At 53.9% G+C, this 19,396-nt stretch overlaps 1 protein-coding gene across 2 annotated transcripts in view; it reads right to left on the bottom strand.

Moving 5' to 3' along the window:
- Positions 1-19,396, bottom strand: part of CUNH7orf50 (chromosome unknown C7orf50 homolog) — a 107,530-nt gene that overhangs the window by 3,283 nt on the left and 84,851 nt on the right. The window contains exons 1-2 of one of the 2 annotated variants that reach the window (XM_052754268.1): positions 10,304-10,495; positions 1,903-2,093 (exon numbers count right to left, since the gene is read on the bottom strand). In XM_052754268.1, coding sequence (XP_052610228.1) covers positions 1,903-2,093; positions 10,304-10,480 — 368 coding nt within the window. In that variant the 5' untranslated portion in view covers positions 10,481-10,495. Of the gene's footprint in view, positions 1-1,902; positions 2,094-10,303; positions 10,496-19,396 lie in introns of those variants that run through there. The other variant, XM_052754266.1, reaches the window with a different exon arrangement.

The raw sequence follows: 19,396 nt of genomic DNA, 5'->3' as shown, positions 1-19,396 counted from the left end.
CCATCACTCCCACATCCTCAGTCCCTGAGGGGCTTCCTAAGAGCAGGAGGACACAGAGCCACGATCAAAGTGGAGGCTGGACACCAGCCTGGGAAAGCCAGCTAGAAGTTACATGAGGACCAGAATCACTCAGGCTGCACCCCAAATGCCTGAAATGGCATGGCCGGGCTAGTTCTGAGCCCAGTGGACTTCAGGGTGGGAAGGAAGTGGCCATCTGTCAGAACAAAGATATCCCCAGGTCTGCCCTGGTCCCCAGCTGCTCAGTAGTAATTGAAAGTGAGCCTGCACCATCCCCTCTCTGGATACAAAGGTAGAGAATCTAGGGGAACCTAGCCCAAGCACACACAGGGCTCGGGATGAAGCACAGGGACCTGTCAACATTCCAGAGGCTGCAACGCTACCTGGGCCTGCCCGAGACATGGTAAGGCCTACTACAATGAAGGCAGAGTTGGCCACACTGTACTTGGTCTGATTCCCAGAGGGGTTGTGCCAAGGCCCACTGCCCTCTGTGATCTTGTAGAGGGTTCTGGGACCGAGGCTTCCTCTGACATATGAGCTATGGGCGGGAATCTTCTACCCCATGTAGAAGGTACCCTCCTGTACCCTTGCCTGCTATATGAGCCAGGGGCACCAGACAGCAGGGCCAGGAGGAACTCTGGACAACACAATGGAAGGCCACTCTCTAGTTCATGGGTTCCATCACCCCTTCATCCCTGGAAACCTTGGCTGACCAGTCACAAGGACTCCTGACAGAGCCCCAGCTTCGGAGTGAAGGGTAGCCTCCTGCCTCCGCAGCTCCTGCAAAGCCACCTCTCCACAAGGCTCTATCTGGGCCGTTTGATCTGCCTAAAAGCTGACCTGACGCAGAGACAGGCCACTCTCCTCTTGCCACTGTGGTTGCCGCGATGCCCATCTCTGTGTGGCCGCCTGCGTAGAGGCTGCTGAGTCCGAACACTCAGCCCTGGGAAGAGCGGTCCTCTGGGGACGCACAGTTCCTGTGAGGCTCCAGCTGCCCGTCACACAAGCCAAACTTCTCTCAGCACCTGCCCAGTGTGACGGTTAACACTGTCAACTTGACAGGATTGACGACGGCATAGGAGATGGACCTCGGCACACCCGTGAGCGAGTATCTAGATGGGGTTAATGGAGGGGGGAAGGCCCGCCCTGAATGTGAGTGGCGCTGTCCTATGGGCTGAGGTTCTGGACTGGATAGGAAGGAGAAAGTACCAGCATTCATTTCTGTTTTCTGCCACACGTGGATGCAATGTGACTAGCTGTGTCCCCCTTCTCCACCACCATGAAGTGTAGCCCCAAGAAAACCCTTCGTCCGGTGAGCTGCCTTGTCAGATGTCTCGTGTTAACAAGACCACCTGGGAAGGAGCTGGAACATGCCCAGGGGATAAGGACACGTATGTTCTTCTGCCTGGAACTCCAGTTCCCGGGAGTCTGACGCTGTCTTCTGGCCTCCATGAGCATATGTGTACACACACACACACACACACACACACACACACACACACACACACACACACACACACTCAGAATTAAAACTAGAACTAATCTTAAAAACAAAACACCTGGGAAGATTCCTCGCTAGGGCTGTCACAGTCTGCAAGGCACTATGGCTCAGGTATGTGCCCTCCCTGACTTCCAGAATACCTGTTTTCAGGGTCTAGCCAAGATCGGGGTGTGCCTGCAGGCTGGGCATACAGTGGCCACAGGACACCTCCCCAGGGTGAAAAGACGAGAGGAAGTGCCTGAGGGCGGTTCTGAGGACACAGAACAGGCAGGGCAGGGGCCTCCCCAACACCAGTCGAAGGGTGGCTGGGCCGGACCATCCACTCATTCCCCAGAACCATGCAGTGGCAGAATGTTCTGGATTCAGCCCCCGGCAGTACTTACCCTTGGAGGTATTCCAGGGCCAGAACAGCCGCCGAGGGCTTGGCTGCCAGGGTCTGGCCCTTGGCTGTCTGAGCCGCAGCGATGCCCGCCTCCTGCAGCCGCTTTTTCTCTTCCTTTTTCCGTTCCTTCTTCAGTTTCCTTTCCAAGACCCTCCTCTCCTCTGGGGACAGCTCAGGGCTGGCCTCCTGCACCTGAAAGTTAATGACAGGCTGTGGAGGCCGGCGTGGGTGCGGCCCCAGGACAGTATGCTGCCAGCCCACCCTTCTCTATTCACAGTCCACAAGAGGCTTCAAAGACGCTCAGGCGTGGGAGGCATGTGTGCGGGAGAGTTCGGCTCAGGTGCCAGATCCACCCAACAAGTGTCAAGTTGCACAGAGTCCCACTCCTTCAGTTTCCTGAGCCCTGTGCAGTGACCACAGCAGCCACCAGAGGGCAGCAGTCCCCCGGACACCTTGCCTGTTCTTTTCTGGCAAGTCCCTAGCGGCTGGCAGGTCTGTTCTGAAGACGCAGGTGGGGGCTGCCATGATCTCCATTGCTAGGGACCCCTCTCAGTGAAGACCCACACAGCGGGAGCTCAGCTGTGGTGGGGCACTGGCCTCCTGAAGCACCTCTTCTGCTGACATCCTGCCAAGGAAGCCCAAGCCTGCCCCAGCCCGCGCACCCTCCCCGCAGGAGCAAACCCGAGGATGGCAGTGTGGAGTCCTTCAGCCAGCACGTGCCAGCACGGTCAGCCCACTTTGTCCTTCCTGGAAAAAGCATAACCAGTACTGACTCTGATCTAGCTGGCAGCCCGGAAAGGGCGTGGGGGTATGGTGAGGAACCCAAGTACACTACCCTGGCCTTTCCAGGAAGGGCGAGCTCCCCCATGATCCCAGGTTCCCATTGGTCCCATCCCCCAGGACAGAGCAACATGATACAGCAAACAGAAGCGCTCCCTCCTCCCCGGGAACCCCACACCCACAGTCCAGTCACAGGAGACCCACATGTGCTCAAATAAGGGCAGTTCCTCCTCAGTCCACAGAGAAAGGACGACAGGGCCTCAGGCAGCTACAGCAGGGCATCCTCCCCCACACAGGAGCCTTCGCCTGGGGCCCAAGGCTTCCTTCCCCAGTCACCCTATACTCCCTCAGCTGGAGAGGTCTTGATCTAAGGAGGCATTGTGGGGAGGGTGCCTGAGGGCCCTCTGGGGACAATATAAAGAGCCTTGGGGGTTAACTTGGGCCCTGGAAATAGAAGGGAAGCCTGGTTGTCCTGGCTACCAGCTCCGACAGGCTCTGGCCAGCTCCCTGCTTACTGCCTAAGTCCCAGAGGCTGTGTGTGTGTGTGTGTGTGTGTGTGTGTGTCTGTGTGTGTGTGTGTGTGTGTGTGTGTGTGTGTGTGTCTGAGTGTTGTATAAACAGCAGCATTGAGAACTGCCCCAGGGCAGGCCTGCCTCTGACCCCACAGCCACGTGGGCGGCACCGCACCACCAGGGCCAAGGTCCAGCCAGGGAACAGGCAGGGCAGTGGAGCAGTTAGATGGATGAGCTGGGGAAGGTGGGAAGCATCAGCCTCCCACTGGACATAACCTCAGCACTCCCCAGGCCCAGGATCCTGGTGTTGGCTTAGGGATGCTGCCTGCTGACTCTGGGGTGGAGGCCATGTCACACATGTCACACAAACTAGAAGTCTCCTGGGGTTCTGCAGCCCGTGTGCCCTCCAGGAAGGAGAGCCATGGTCCTTGGATTTAGTTGGTGCAAGAGAGACAAGGTGCCTCTGAGAACATAATGGTAGAATCCAGTCTGCTCTGGCTACTCTGCAGCAGACCCCTCTCACAGACGCTCAGGAACCTGATTGAGACAGGTCTGCATGAGGCCCTAGCCAACAGGCAATCCCATGGGTCAGGACTGAGTTCACCTCAAAGCTACACTTGGGTTCCCACCCCTGTCCCTTACTGGGAATCAGAGAGCCATACTGCAGTCTCTTGTTACGCAACTTCTCCATCTTCAGAAAGTACAAGAATAGATTCCCATTCTGCTGCATGGGCTCTGACTCCTCTCTTTAGAGACCCCGCCATGCTGTCGTCGGTCTGTCCGTGATTTTACAACTCTTCTAACCCAGCCCTTCCTCCAGAGTCATCCATCTCAGGATCCCCCTTAACTCTAAGGTCTCAGTGTCATCCCCTCCCCAGACCTAACACTGCCCCTCCTCTGGAGAGGGAGGGAGGTCCATCTGCAGCCATTGGAGTCACTGCTGTCACTGTCTGTAGCTTGGGATTTGAGAAAAGAAAAAAGACACATCAAAATTAAGGCAATGGGAGCTGGGGCTGTAGCTCAGTTGGCATAGTGTTTGCCTGGCACGCAGGACCCTGGGTTCTAATCCCAGCACTATATAAAACCAGGCAAGATGCAGCACGCCTGTTACCCTAGTACTCGGGAAGATCGGGAGTTCCAAGTCATTCTGTCTCCAGCACATCAGGGCTGGGATTACAAACAGGCGCCACCACGGTTGGCTTTCACGTGCACTCACGGGCTCCAACTCAGGGCCTCACGCTTGCTGGACAAGCATCTGAATGACAGCCATCTCTCCACCTCCCGTTTCTAGCTTTTGTTTGTTTAAATTATTTTGTAGATTTATTTGTGTGTGTAAGTGTTTTGCCTGCATATATGTACGCACACCACATATGTGCCTGGGGGCCCCCTGAGGTCAAGTGGGTGACAGATCCCTTGGAACTGGAGTTATGGATGGCTGTGATCACGTGGATACTGAGAGTCGAACCTGGTGCTCTAAACTGGTGCTCTAAACCTGGTGCTCTAAACTGCTAAGCCACCTCTCCAGCTCTCTGGTTTTGCAAGAGGGACTTGACATGTGGCTCAGGCTAGCAATTACTCCTGTCTCAGTAGCCCCTGGAGAGCTGGGATTAGGGCTACCACGCTCAGCCCCCCTCCCCCTTTTAAAGACTGGGGTTCATGTAGCTCACACTTGCCTTAAACTCACTGTAGAGTGTTGCATGCACATGTAGTAAAAAGGCAGCCACAGGGCTGTGGAAATGGCTCCGTGGTTTTGGAGTGCCGGTTGCCCTTACAGAGGACCTGGGTTTGGCTCCCAGCACCCACACAGTGGCTGGCAACTATCTGTAACTGCAGTTCCAGGGGGTCCAATGCCCTCTTCTGAACTCTGTGGGCACTTATATAGTGCACATACAAAACATGAACATATATACAATAAAAGTCTAAACAATAATTTAAAAACAACCCACAGTGCTGTTGCTTCAAGAACAGGGACCACCCTAGACTTCTCATGCAGCATCTGAGCATTTCCTTATGAAATGCTTTCCTATCCTGTATTAAGTCATGCCTCCTGCAGCTCCATTTCCCTTTAGAAATGGCACTAATTCCACTTTCAAAAAACCAAGGGCCCTGTGCACTTGGTTCAAGCTGAAAACATAAAAAACAAAACAAAACAAAACAAAAAAAAAAAAAAAAAAACAAGGTCCCCAGAAAGCTGATTTGACGAAAACTGATTCCTGACTTGGGGAACTTGGAGGTGCTCTGTCCCATGGCACACTGGGGACACTTGGCTGGGCATCTTGTCATCCCTACCAAAGCCAAGAGGCAGGGAGCAAACCAGTTGTCCTTGGTAGGCTGACACTTTGGGGCCACAGCAGAATCAGCAGCCCCTCCCCCCGCAATAGCACACATTTGGGGTTCCTCCATCCACATCTGCATGGTTTACACTCATGGTTTATGCTGATCTGGGGCTGGGGGAGCAGGCAGCCTTAGTCACGTGCTGACAGGCAAGGCTGGCTGGGCCACTCTGGGGACTGGGAAGGAAGCTGGATCGGCCCCCAGCAGCCTTAGAAGCCAAGACTGCCTGGTCTCACACCAGGTGTGTCTGCTCAGGGAAGTGGCTGTTGTCACTCTCCTGGTTCCCACTAGACCCTGGAAGGCCTGGAAAGGCAAGGGGAGAAGAACAGGAGGGCTCATGGCAGGGCACTGGCCCTAGCCTGAGTTGTGAGAGAAGGTCCTCATTATCCCCAAGACTCAGGGACTCAAGAGCTCTTGGATTTGCGGACAGGTTCCATGTACATGACTTTCCACAGCTGGAATACTCAGGTCCATCTACCTGCTGAACAGCATGATGGGGGTGGGGGTTAGCTGGCAGGATCTGCTTCAAGCCGACCTGGAATTATAAAGCCCAGGCTAGCCATCACCTGGAGGCAATCAATCCTACCTCAGCCTCCCCAAGTTCTGGGAGCACATATATACGCTCTACCCAAAGGTGTTCAAGAATCACGGCCCGCCACTCTGGGCCACACAGGTAGCAGGAACCTGGGCTGTTTGTGCCTGTTGCAAAGGGAGGCGGCTTCACTCCATCCACTGCCTGTGAGCAGGGGCATCCAGGTGACCCGGTGTTTTCTGCCAGCTGAAAGACTCTAGGTAGCACGCCACACCCCCCCCCAGTCCCGCCCTCACCATTACCAGGTGGTATGTAAACCCAGGATCAGTCTCGAACCCAGCCCAGCTGCATGGGTTTCACTCTTAGTTGCTCACAGGAAGCCCTGACTGAAACCTGACTGCTTTGAAGCCTCAGGGCGGGAGGAGACACACAAGAATGGGTGCTGCAGCACACCCCAATCTTCATGGACCCAGCCATTGCCTCAAGCCCCTCCCCTGGGTTCCAGGTCAACTGAGGCCCTCTGTGCGGGAGGCAGAGAAAGGGCCCATTGCTCTTCCCCAAACTCACGGGACAAAGAGATGTTCTCCCCTTTCCAGAGCTGGAGGAATGGAGCTGCTGGTCCTGGCCAGGGTGTCACCTGTGCAGGTGAAGGAGCGGGACCACCGACCCCCATCGGAGATGTGTGCAGGGGCTGGTGTGACAGGGGTACATTCTCCTAAGAGGGATTTGTACTGTCCTGGGCCCCCCGGCAGTGAGCACCGAGGTTTTTTGAGCATCCTTTGGGTTGGACGTCTTGTTCAAACATTCTTGGAATTATGGAGGTGGTTGGTGAAGGCCCTGAGGGGATTCAGCAGCTGCCAAAAACTGGGCCAGGCCACTTAACTGTTAGCCCATACTTCTCTCAGGAAAAAGTCTACCCAAGGCGGTGTTTCTTCAACAGGACACCTTCAGCCCAGCTGATGTGCTCAGCATGGGCTAAAGCAGGGCTTGCTCTCTCTCCGTCCCCACAGCCCAGCAGTGCTCTAGATAGACCGTTCCAGGCTCAAGAGCCACAGAGTCCCAGGGACCTTCCGTCACTCAGTATGCTAAGTGCACACTCTCTGCTTGCCACACTTTCATTTTTCAAAACTCAGCGGAACTAAGACTCAGGAGGACTGAGAATCCAAAGGTTGGCTGGGATCTGCAGCAAGTCTGTCTCAAAAATAAACACCCCAAAGATGAGTTGCATGGCTCCAGATCCAGTGCCACACTGCTCTGTGGGGTCCTCTTCCAGGTGAAGGTGAAATGACCCTCTCTTGTCCCCACCCCCTCTACGTGAACAGAGCAGCTGCACTGGGCACATAACTGAGTGGCAGGGACTCCAGTCATTCATTCACACACAGGACAGAGTCCCAAGGGCACAGTGGGTGGGCTGACGGACAGAGCCCGGCACCAGGTCAGACCTCTACCATATACCCAGGTAGTGTCCCTGTGGTTGGAGGGTGGTCCCAACACCTCTGTACCTGTTCACCGGCCACTGGGACGGCTGCAGGTGTAGCCTACAAGTGACAGTGACGTTTGAGGGAAGGTGTACCTGGCGTCACTGCTGCACAGAGGAACCACGGAATGACCTGCAGATTCCACTCAGGAACGTACTACACTGCTGTAAGTACTCGGTGGTCTGCAGACACATGTCTGTGGGCAGTGCAGGGGTGGACACCGGCTCTGTCATCTAGGCGCTCACAGGCAGGCATACGTGAGCTCCTGGAGGACAGGGACAGTGGCTCCGTCCAGCTCTGCATAGCTGGGCTCTTGCCCCCTTGGTACCAAGGCAAGGGTGACATCTGCCCAGGGATTCCCTTTTAGAAATGACTTTTTAAATATACAAAGTAGTATGTGCAGACATATACAAAAAACTACTTAAACTCCATATCAGAGAATACAAAGATGTGCCCAGGCACCCCTGCTTCCTCAATGAACTGAATGGTGGAGCTGAGGGGCAGATTTGGGGCTCCACCTGGGAAGAAAAGACGAAGGAGACTGAGCTATGACCAGCTGCCATGGGACACAAGACCAGGCCACACCCCTTCTGCAGTCATGGCAGAAACACCATACGCCACTTGGAAGTTAAACACAGACAGGTTAAATAAAACCTGACCTTAACCTCAGGCTGAAGGTAGGAGAATCTGGACCCCAGAGAACCACTTCTCTCCCCACCTGAACAAGCCACCTGACTCGGGCTGACTGGCCCCGGTGACAAGGTGACAAAGGTCCCATCAGTTTCCTAGGTACCAACCTCCCCCATTGCTCTCTCACAGCCTGCCACTCACACGTCCATCCTCATCGCCCAGTCCCATCCCGGGAGCAGACAGGCCTCAGGAGCCTGAGTGAGCGGGCAGGAGTGGAGGTTTGGTTGACTAGGATGAGGGGCTGACCCCCAAAGATAAAAGCCACCACCTCTGTCCCTCTGCCTGGGGGTCACAGGAACTGGTCCCAGGAGCTCAGCTCTGGCTCAAGTTCAAATGTAAAGCCCAATGCATCCATGGGAGCAGCTCCTGGGCCAAAAGCAAGTACAGAACCAGTCCCTGCCACCTGAATTACACATGTGGTGTGTGTGTGTGTGTGTGTGTGTGGGGTGACGGACACACACATACACGCAGGGTGCTGGCTAGGCTCCTACCCAGATCTACTCAGAAGCAGCAGAAAGCAGCCAACAGGCAGGGCAGGGGGCCCTGCAGGGCGGGCCAGGGAGACCAGGAGGTCTCTGATCGGACACCCACAGTAGGGGACCCTGAAGTGAAAGAGTGAGGTTCTGAGGCGGCAAGGAAGCGGCCCACAGCTTTCTACATAGGCGAGCATGACAGAACTCTGCAAAGGAGGGAGGCAGGCGGAGGGGGTCAACCTCCCACTGCTGCTGCATACAGAACCGAGCGTCCCCAGTGCAGGAAGAGCCTGCTAGCACAGATCCTCTGCACCGTGCGGAGGCCACACTACAACCCTGGAGTCGAGGCTCAGTTTCATTTGCTCAATCTCAGCTGCAGTCTGCTCCCCTCACCCTGCTTGAGCGCCCCCTTTTTAGGAGATGTCTGAAGAGGCTGCTCCAGCCCTCTCGTTTTGTATCCCGCTGGCCGGTGGGCTTCTTTCTAGCCAGGGCCAGGTGCCTGCCTCCCCTTCTCTAGAGCTTCACGGCTTGCCCACCACCAGAGATGGGTGCTCCCACACGCTGGCCTGGAGCTCCTGGTCCCACAGGCCCCACCCCAAAACATCCTCCAATTCTGGTTGTGCCTGTTGGCTTTCTCTGGTACAGCGACTGTGTCCACACACAAAACCACCTGGTGGACTCCCAAATGACATTAGGCTCACAGAAGCTTTCTTGCTGTGCCTAAGGAAGGCCATTTCTCCCGCTACAACGGGCCCAGCAACACTCTAAAGGTCAGACGGTTCTGTTCACCCGTGGAAGGGGACTCCCTAGGAATCCCAAACTGCACTGTTTTTACAGCAGACATGTGACTACAGTGCTGGGCCAGCCAGGGCAGAGATGACCAGAACACAGAGGCACCAGCGCAGTGCATGTGCACAAACACAGACACACACACAAACATGCACACACGATCCTCGACAGTTACTACTAGTTTGTCCCGATCTTGCTATTTTAATGGAAACCGGACAAGCTTGAAAAGCCCATTAGGCAAAGTGTGCAGTCACCCAAGGTACGAGTGCACACAGCTGCAACTGTACACAGTAAGACTATCAACACCAGGCTCCTGCGTTGGCTGGGCAGCCTGAGAACACAGACTGCAAAGTCTCACCTCAGGGCCCTAACTTCACCACCTTCACCCTAGACTTCAGAGGTTCCTGGAGAAAGGCACATCTGGCTGTTGAGAGGGCCGCAAGAACATCTGCACGTTGGGAGAAGAAACAACAGTCTACTGGAGCAGGCAACAGCGGAATCGACATCACACAGGGACGTCACTGTTTGTCATTATACCTGTCCCACTGTTCACACGCAGTTTTTATTTGAGTCGCTATTTCTGGGTTAGGGCCCTGCACACACCGCAAACAGCCCCAAGTGCCCACACCGTGGGTCGGTTAATTGGGCAAGCCATATCAAAGCCAGTGGGTCAGTACCACGGCGAGCAGGGCCCTGGCTGCGGGCAGGGAGCGGAGCTGTGGGGACACCCGGGCGACCTGGCGTGGCTGCAGGGTGAGCCGCCACCCGCGCCTCAAGGCCACCTGGCGCCGCCCGCACCCGACCACGCACTGACCTCGCTGGACCCAGGACGCTCCACAGCAGAGCCCCAGACTTGACAGGAACCAGATCCAGCCGGCTGGACAGTGACGCAGGTGCGTCTGCGCCCCCAGCATGTGGGCGTGGCCTCGGCCAGCGCACGTGCCCGCACCGTGGGGCTTGCACTTACAGTCGGGGCTGTGGATGGCCGCATCCAAGGGCAGGCGGGGCTGTGGCTGGGATGAGTGCTGTGGCAGCGCCTCCCTCCCGTTCCAGGACGCTGGGGATCAGCGTTCCATAGCTCCAGACACATGATTTGCAAATTAAAACACGGGCGGGGTGGAGAGGCTCTCAGCAGTTGGGAGCACTTACCGAGATGCTCTTGCTGAGAGGACCGGTTTGGTTTCCAGAACCCACAACAACCACCTGCACTTCCAGCTCCGGGGATACGTGTGTACACACAAGCACACACGTGCGCACACACACACTAAATGAATGAATGAATTAATGAACAAAGCAAAAAAGAAAGCTCAGCGATCCTGCCTCAGTCTCCAAGTGCTGTCATCACTGGACTAAGACACCTTGCCGGGTGCTCACACAAGGACAGTAGGAAATGCCTTACAGTTGGTGGTTAAGTACACGCTGCACTTCCATACTGACGACTCTAGACAATATTGAAGACAATGTGGAGATGCACCAAGGCTGACCTCAGGGCATGCGATGGAAGAAGAAAGTCTGCCCCCAAGGCCAGGAGGCTGGGCTCTATTTCCTAGAGCACTGAGAAATCCTCCTACTGCAAGGCTGCCAGGAAGCAGGGCTGGCATATCTGGAGGGGTGTGGGAGGAATCTGTGGCATCAGAGCTGGCCACAGACAAGGCACAGGACACAGCATCCTGCTACAGTGGGGACTCGGTGGGCGTTACCAGGACCCTCTGTGCTATTTTTCCAACCAGGAAACCCCTAACTATTTCAAAATACAAAGTTGAAAATAGCTAAGGTAAAGGAGAGGACTCACCTTTTGTGCTCTGGCTAGCCTGGCTAGTTTTTGTCAACTTGACACAAGCCAGAGTCATCTAGGAAGAGGAACAGCAATTGAGAAAATGCTTCTATCAGACTGACCTGTGGGCAAGTCTGTGGGCACCTTCTCTTTGTTATTTGTTAGTGATTGATATGTGAGGGCACCACCCACTGTGGGTGGTGCCATCCCTGGGCAGGTGGTCCTGAGTGCTGTAAGAAAGCAAACTGGGTAGGCAAGGGAGAGGAGAGCAAGCCAGTAAGCAGCACTCTTCTATGGTCTCCCCTTCAGTTCCTACCCTGACTTCCCTCCGTGATCATGTGTGACCTGAGTTATATGAAGAAATAAACCCTTCCCTCCCCAAGTTGCTTTTGGTCATTGTGGTTTTTTGTTTGTTTGTAGACAGGGTTTCTCTGTGTGGCCTTGGCTTTCCTGGCACTCGCTCTGTAGATCAGGCTGGCCTCAAACTCACAGAGATCCGCATGCCTTGGCCTATAGAGGCGTGTGCCACTACGCCCAGCATGGTCATTGTGTTTTATCATAGCAATAGAAACCCTAACTAAGACACCCGGGATTGGCTGGGCAGCCCAGGGGAGCTAACCCTACCTGAGCCACAGACTGATGGTGACGACCTTGGGGAATGAAGCCAGTGGTGGGAAGCCCCCCTCAAGCCAGTACCTTCTCCCCTCACACCAGCACGGGCTTCTTCCTGCCTTCATCAGAGTGAATCAGGCTAAAACACGAAATCTCAGGGCTTGCATGTAGCCTAGTAATGAAGTGCCTGTCTAGCTCACATGAGACCCACCCCAACATATCACAACCCAGTCTGTCTCCTCAAGTGTGGGTGGACACCAGTGTCTCTGTGTGAAGTTCACTGTGGGTCTGTCTTCAGTACCTGCCCATATAGACCTGGTTGGCCAGATCTGAAGACCTGGGTCCTTCACGTACACTTCCTGGGAGAAAGACAGCTGCCATCACTTGACTGGCAGGGTGGGACATGCAGTGTAAACAGCAGAGTCCCCGGCACCCGGTGTGGCCAGAGTGCACACTGTGAGGGAAGTGTCTCATCTACGTGGTTTTCAACATGGACTAAAGGTGCGGGAAGAGAAAAGACATCCCACAATACACTACAGTTTGCAGCCATACAGAAAGCAGGGATTGAATTCTTCTGGGGCAGCAGGGCGGGGGGATGAGCACTGCCTGAGACAGGGTCTCACTCTTTTCTGTAATTATTTATGAGCTGGAGGGACGGCTCAGAAATTAAGATTACTTCCTGCTCTCTCGGAGAACCTGGGTTGGATTCCCAGCACTCACACCGGGCAGCTTACAACTGCTTGTAACTCCAGTTCCAGGAATTCGGGAGCACTGCAGGAACAGACAAGCAGGTGTGCACTCACAGAAATAACAAGTGAGGCGTGCCAGGATTACAGCTGCCTGTCGCCACATCTGGCTTTTCTTTATATTTTAAATTTTCTTGTTAGATTATTTCATGTGTGTGGATGCACTGCCTGAATGCATGCATGTGCACACCTGGTGCCTATGGAAGTCAGAAGAGGGCACTGGATTTTCTGGGGCTGGAGTCACAGGTGGTTGTGAGCCACAACGTGGGTGCTGCGAACTGAACCTGGGTCCCCCGTAAGAGCAACTGGTGCTCTCAACAGCTGAGCCATCTCTCCAGCCCCTTGTGTTTCTGTTGTTTTGTTTGAGACAAGCTTTTTCTGTAAAACCCTGGCTATCCTGGAACTCAGACTAGGTTGGTCTCGAACTCACAAGGATCCACCTGCCTCTGCCTCCCAAGGTGTGTGCCACCACGCCTGGCTTCCACTTGGCTTTTGTTTCCATGTGGGTTCCAGGGACTGAACTGAGGTCACCAGGTTTGCATGGCAAGAGTCTTACTGGTCCAGGGTCTCACTATTTCTTAAAACATTTATTTACTTACTTCGGCGGGGGTGGGTGGTCAGCACATATGATGGCTGAAGAACACACGCCATGGGGAGTGAGTTTCAGAGGGCAGAGGGTAACTTAAGGGAATTGGTTCTTTCCTTCTACCACGTGGGTTCCTGGGATCGAATTCAGACCTGGTGGCAAGGGCCTTTACCAGTCTTCTTTGCTGACCCTGGTCTCTCTTTAGCTTAGGATAGCCTCAAACTCAAAGCCATCCTCTTGCCTGCACGCCCAGCTGGAGCTGAGCACAGTGAAGCTCTCTGCATACAACTGAGTGCTGCTGAAGGGCATTAGAATCAAGCTGGGTTAAGTTTCAGTAAGCCCTGTCCAAACCCTCTCAGAGCTTCCGGGAGCAGTAAAACTGTTAGGAGGGGCTGGGGATGGCTCACAGATAGGCAAGGCGCTGGCTTGGTAGACCTGAGGACCCAGGTTTGAACCCCCAGGGTCTTAGTTTCTTTTCCTGCTGTGATAAAATACCCCAACAAAAGCAAGAGGGTTTATTCTGGCTCACAGTTCAAGGTCAAGTCCATCACATCAGCGAGGTCAAGGCAAGAACTTGAAGCAGCTGATAACACTGCATCAGGAAACATCGAGAGATGAATGTTCAACTCCCTTTCTCCATTTACACAGACTGGTTCCCAGCCATGGAATGTTCCTGACCATCTTCTCACAATTAACATACTCAAGATAATCCAGAACAGGAATGTCCAGAGGCCTGTCTCCCAGTGACTCTAGAGCCTGTCAAGTTGACAATTAACATTAACCATCACACCTGGCATCCAAGTAAAGAGCAGGGCATGGTTTACTCGTTAACCCAGTACTGGTGTGGGGACAGGAAGATCCCTGGAGTTCTCTGGCCAGCCAGCCTAGCCTAATTGGTAAGCTCCAGGATCAGGGAGTGTACTGACTAGTTTTATGTCAACTTGACACAAGCTAGAGTCATCAGGGGAGGGAGCCTCAGTTGAGAAAATGCCTCCATAAGATTTGAATGTAGACAAGCCTGTAGGACATATTCTTAATTAGTGATTGATGGGTGGGGCCGCTCATGGGCTGGTGGTCCTGGGTTGTGTAAGAAAGCAGGCTGAACAAGCCATGGGAGCAAGCCAGTAAGCAGCACCCCTCCATGGCCTCTGCATCAGCTCCTGCCTCCAGGTTCCTGCCCTGCTTGAGTTCCTGTCCTGACTTCCTTTGATGATGAACAGTTCTGTGGAAGTGTAAACCAAATAAACCCTTCCCTCCCCAAGTTGCTTTGGTCATGGTGTTTCACCACAGCAATAGTAACCCTAAATAGGACAGGGAGAGACTTTGTACCAAAAATAAGGTGCAGAGAGATTGAGAAAGACACCAGATATTGACCTCTAGCCTGCACACACACGTGAGTGCACACACACATGCTGGTTGAGGCTGGACCACCTTCATGGCAGCCCACGTGCCTTGAACACTCCACAGGCCCTCTGAGGGAGCCACTTGGAAGGATATAATAGCCATGACTGTTTAATTCCAGATTAGCCAGCAGTCATTTTCACCAGCTTGGAGTGGTGCTGGTAGCCCAGAGGATGGCCACGATCAGTGCAAACAGAATCTTTTCTTTGTGTGCCGAACTGTCGTGAATGGTGCCAGCACACGTGCCTCACCCCTTTACCGACTCAGCAGCTCATGTGAAGCAATGGGCTCCAGCCGAGGCATCTCTAGCGGGCTCTTCCTGCCTGTTTTTGATCATTCACGGAGTGGGCAGCGCTGGTACCATGAAGAGAAGACAGGATGAGAGATGGCCAGGCACAAATGACAAAAAGCAGAGGTGGCGGAGACGAGGAGAGACCTCAGAAGAACAGAGGAGGACTAAAGAACGATGGCTTTGAAGGACAAGGGACAAGGGACGGCAGGCTGACGGTGCTAAAGGAGTGCCAGGAACTGCCAGCCTTACAGGGCACACGAGCTGCAGCCATTGCTTTGGTGACGGTGGCTGGCTGTCTTCTGGCTCTACATCTGCTGTTGAACAACCATTGCAAACAGCTCCTTGACTTCTGGAGCTCAGTGGCCTGGCTGCCCTGCTGCCTGCCCACTGGTGGCCTTTTGTTCTTCTTTCAGCCTGTGGCTGCATGGGCAGTGGGTTTGTTTGTGTGTGCGTTGTTGTGTAGGCCTGAGATGGACAGCGGGAGTCTCAGATCGCTCTCCACCTTATTATTTGAGTCAAGATCTCTCACTTGGGCCTAGAGCTCATCAACATGACTAGTCTAGCTAGCCAGCTTGCTAGGAGATCCCATCTCCACCTTCTTTTCTTTTCTTTCCTTTTCCTTCTTTCCTTTCCTTTCTTCCTTCCTTCCTTTTGTTCTTTCTCTTCCTTCCTTTCTTCCTTCCTTTCTTTCTTCCTTCCTTCCTTCCTTCCTTCCTTCCTTCCTTCCTTCCTTCCTTCCTTCCTTTCTTTCTTTCTTTCTTTCTTTCTTTCTTTCTTTCTTTCTTTCTTTCTTTCTTTCTTTCTCTTTTTTTTTCCAAGACAGGGTTTCTCTGTGTAGCTTTGCTCCTCACTCTGTAGCCCAGGCTGGCCTCGAACTCACAGAGATTCGCCTGCCTCTGCCTGCCTCCTGAGTGCTGGTATTAAAGGCGTGCGCCATCACCGCCTCCATCTTCTTAATATAGGGATTACAGGTCATGCCCACCAGGCACTTAGCGGGTGATGGGGATCTGAACTCGGGTCCTCACACTTGTACAAGCACTAAATCCACTGAGCTGTCTCCCCAGTCCCTTACTGGGGCCCAGTGCCACAGCACCAGGGGGGTAGTGAGCCTGTTTCCCACCTGAATGACTAACTGCTTATGAAGCTAGAGAAGGACATTGGCCCTGATCACAGCAAATCTGACTTGCAAATGAGGCTTCTATTTGCACCAATCACAGGCATGAATGTCTCTTTCAAGGTAGGTCCAGCGGTCCATTTGCTGGGGGCCAGGAGATGTGCCCTCCCTCTGCTTAAGGGCAAATGGTTACAGTGTCATCTTGAATTCACTTAGCCTTACGACAGCAAAAAGTCTGGTACAAGCTGTTCGCAACAGTGTTGCCTTCAGGAGCTTCCATCTTTTGTTGTTTGGTTTTTCAAGACAGGGTTTCCCTGTGTAGCCCTGGCTGTCCTGGAACTTGCTCTGCAGACCAGGCTGGCATTGATCTCAGAGATGCGCCTGCCTCTGCCTCACAAGAGCTGGGATTAAAGGCGTGCGCCACCACTGCCCGGCAGCTTCAATCATCTGAGAGCTAAACTTAAAGCAGTCGGTGCTGCCTTCAGGGTCTCACCGGGTCCATTTGACTGACAGGCACTTTGCTCAAGGCAGCCTGGCATGGCAAACAAGGGCAAGCCCAACAGCGGCCAGTTAGGGAGTCCCATTGTTAGTTAGCAGGACCCCAGCCTCTGTTAGTTTACAGGGAAATGAACATCTTACGGGACTTACAGAGCTTATCATTAACTGCTAGTGTTACGCTTTTATAGTAGGTGAGGTCTTAGACCTCACCTACCTACCCAGCAAGAGCTCCAGCTTCACTGGAGCCAACCCAGAAAATCAACTAGACCACCCCTGTTATGCACGAAGGCCAGCTCCACCACTGACCACGGGAGTGAGGTTTCCAATACAGTTTCATGGGCACTCGACGGCCTCTGAAGGATCCACTTCCCTCCGGGACAGTGTTGGAGGTGGGTGAAGCTGCAGCCCCGCGTGCGCGCGTGTTTTTCATCAACCGCTGCCCTTCCTCTGCTCTGCTGAACTGGAATGTTCCCTGTCACTCAGTGCAGCGGAATGGCCAGGAATGACAGAGGCCCAGGCAGCAAAGGTGACCCTTTGTGGATCTGTGCATCAGACAGTGGCACACACTGGCATTTGGGACCTGGAGGTATCCCCCTCCAGGTGAGGAGACTGTCTGTGCAATGGTGGGGCCACTCCTCTTTGTCCCTACCTAGCAGCAGTGAGAGGGGTCTGAGTGGCCCTGGCTGCTGGGGAACAGTATCTCTGGCACACAGACCAAGGAAGGACAGACTGGGGGCGAAGACAGACACATACATCTCTATTTTTAGCACCTGCCAGCCGGAAAACCACCTCCTTCTGCTTCTCTTCTCTCTAGCTGCCACTGCTTATGCCTGCAGCAATGGGGGGGGGGGGGACAGAATTCCCGGTCCCTAAGCAGCAAGGTTAGGGCAGGCTTGTCCTGGGCAGAGCTCGAGAAGCCTCAGGCTAGGGAGGGGCAGGGGGAGGCTATGGGAAGCAGGGCTCCCAGGGCTACAGGAGAAAGGCTTGGTGTATTCCGGCAGGACCCCATGGCTGGTTGCTGCCATCACACATGCAGGCAAACGTCTGCTGTTCCTGGAGTTTCCCCCACAGCTTACATGCCTGTGACTAGGGCTCCTAGAGGGCACTTGGTCAGGGTAGACACTCCGTTAGCCACAAGTCCCGGATACTCCAGCCTGTGCCCAACAGAAGAGCACAGCAGGGTCTTCTGAGTGGCTGTGAACTGACTGAGTGAACTGTGAGCATGCCAAGCTCTCCTCTGCCAAGAGCATCTAAAGATGACATGGGGATCATCTTGAGTCCAGAAGGCCTAGATACAGCTGGAGATGCATCCTGGCCTTCTCAAGTTGCTAGTGGGAAGATCTGCTTCCATGGAGAACAGAAAGGCTGGTGGGCAGCCAGGGAAGGGAGTCTGATGAGAAGGAATAGGAAGGGCACCAGGAAAGCGCATGGGCACCTGTGCTGATGAGGATGAAACCCGTGGCTGACCATGCAGGGACCACCCGCCCTGCCCCCTGCTCACTCCTCCAACTTTGCTTATGCGGTGGATCACACAGTCAGATGGCTCTCGTCTATCACCCTCACACTTGGGAGGCTCAGGCAGCAGGATCACAAATTCAAGGCTAGCCTGGGCTATATAGCAAGACCATCTCAAAAAAATAAAAAGAGTCCATAATACACTAGGCTCTCAGTGGCATTAGGTTATATTAATATAACCATACAAACAAAATATTATATTTATTTGTTGAGAGAATGTAGCTCAGGCTAAAACTGCTCTATAGGCAAGGCTGGCCTTGAGCTCTTGATTCTCCTGCCTCCTAAGTGCTGGGGTTGGAACCTAGGCTTTATGCATGTTAGGTAAGCATTCTACTTAGTTACATCCCCTAACTTCCATCAAAAACGAATAAATTAACTTAGAAACATTCCCTGCCCTGGCCAATGTGCTCCCTAGAATCTAATACCCAACAATGTACAAATGCACAAGAGAAAGATGAGAAAGGGGGGACCAGCTGCTGACCAGTGAGGGCAGAGTAACCCCAGCACTACCCCAAACCCCAGACAGACCAAATGAAAAGTCTTGGGAAACAGGGCCACTCTCAGGTTCCTGCCCAGCAGTCCTAAGTGCCCTCGTGGAATGCAGCTGATCTTATCGACTGCCACTCCAGAATGGCCAGGAAAACCTGCCAAGTCCCAAGAATGTGGCCTGGGAAGGGAAGTTCCGGCGTTTCCATGGTGCTTGGCCTAAGCACGGCACTGGGCTGCAGCATGCGATGAGACTCGTGACCACAGCGTCCATGGCACGAAGGAGGCCTGAGCAGGGGCTGTGCCTGACCCTCAGGAGCCCTCCCTGCAGCACTCCATGGGATGCCAAACACGGACCCCAGGGCAGGAGGTCAGCACAGCTCCACACACTCCTACCACACCCACGATGTCCAGCTTGGGGACCGGTCTACACAGTGGGAGGGCAGCCTGCAGCAGAGTCAGAGGCTGTGGCCCTCTGCAATGGTTTCCTTGCCCTGACTTTGAACATCTGTCCTGCACTTCCTGTCCTGCAGAGTGGGTAACCAGTGGGCCCTCGGTGCCAGGAGGCTCAGGTAACCTGCGGCACTCCTTAGTTGTGAATAAGAGCCTTACAGATACCCTCTGCTAGGCCCCTGGAGGCTGACACTTCAGAGGTGGGTAATACAATCCAGGCTCTGACCAGGAATCTTGAGGGTTTAGGCTATTTATTTATTGTTTTGTTTTTGTATGTGTGCCTATGGGGGTCAGAGGTCAGTCTCAGCTGTCATTCCTCAGGTGCTGTCTGTTGTCCACCTTGTTTTTATAAGACAGGTTTTTTTTTTTGTTTTGTTTTTTGTTTTTTTGGTGGTGGTGGTGGCCTGAAATAGCAAGTTAGGCTGGCCAG

Source organism: Peromyscus californicus, unplaced genomic scaffold, assembly GCF_007827085.1.
Source record: "Peromyscus californicus insignis strain IS unplaced genomic scaffold, ASM782708v3 Scaffold_2__1_contigs__length_46816999, whole genome shotgun sequence".
Taxonomy (NCBI): domain Eukaryota; kingdom Metazoa; phylum Chordata; class Mammalia; order Rodentia; family Cricetidae; genus Peromyscus; species Peromyscus californicus.
Note: the sequence above shows the minus strand (reverse complement) of the source record. Positions and strands in the feature narration are given on the sequence as shown.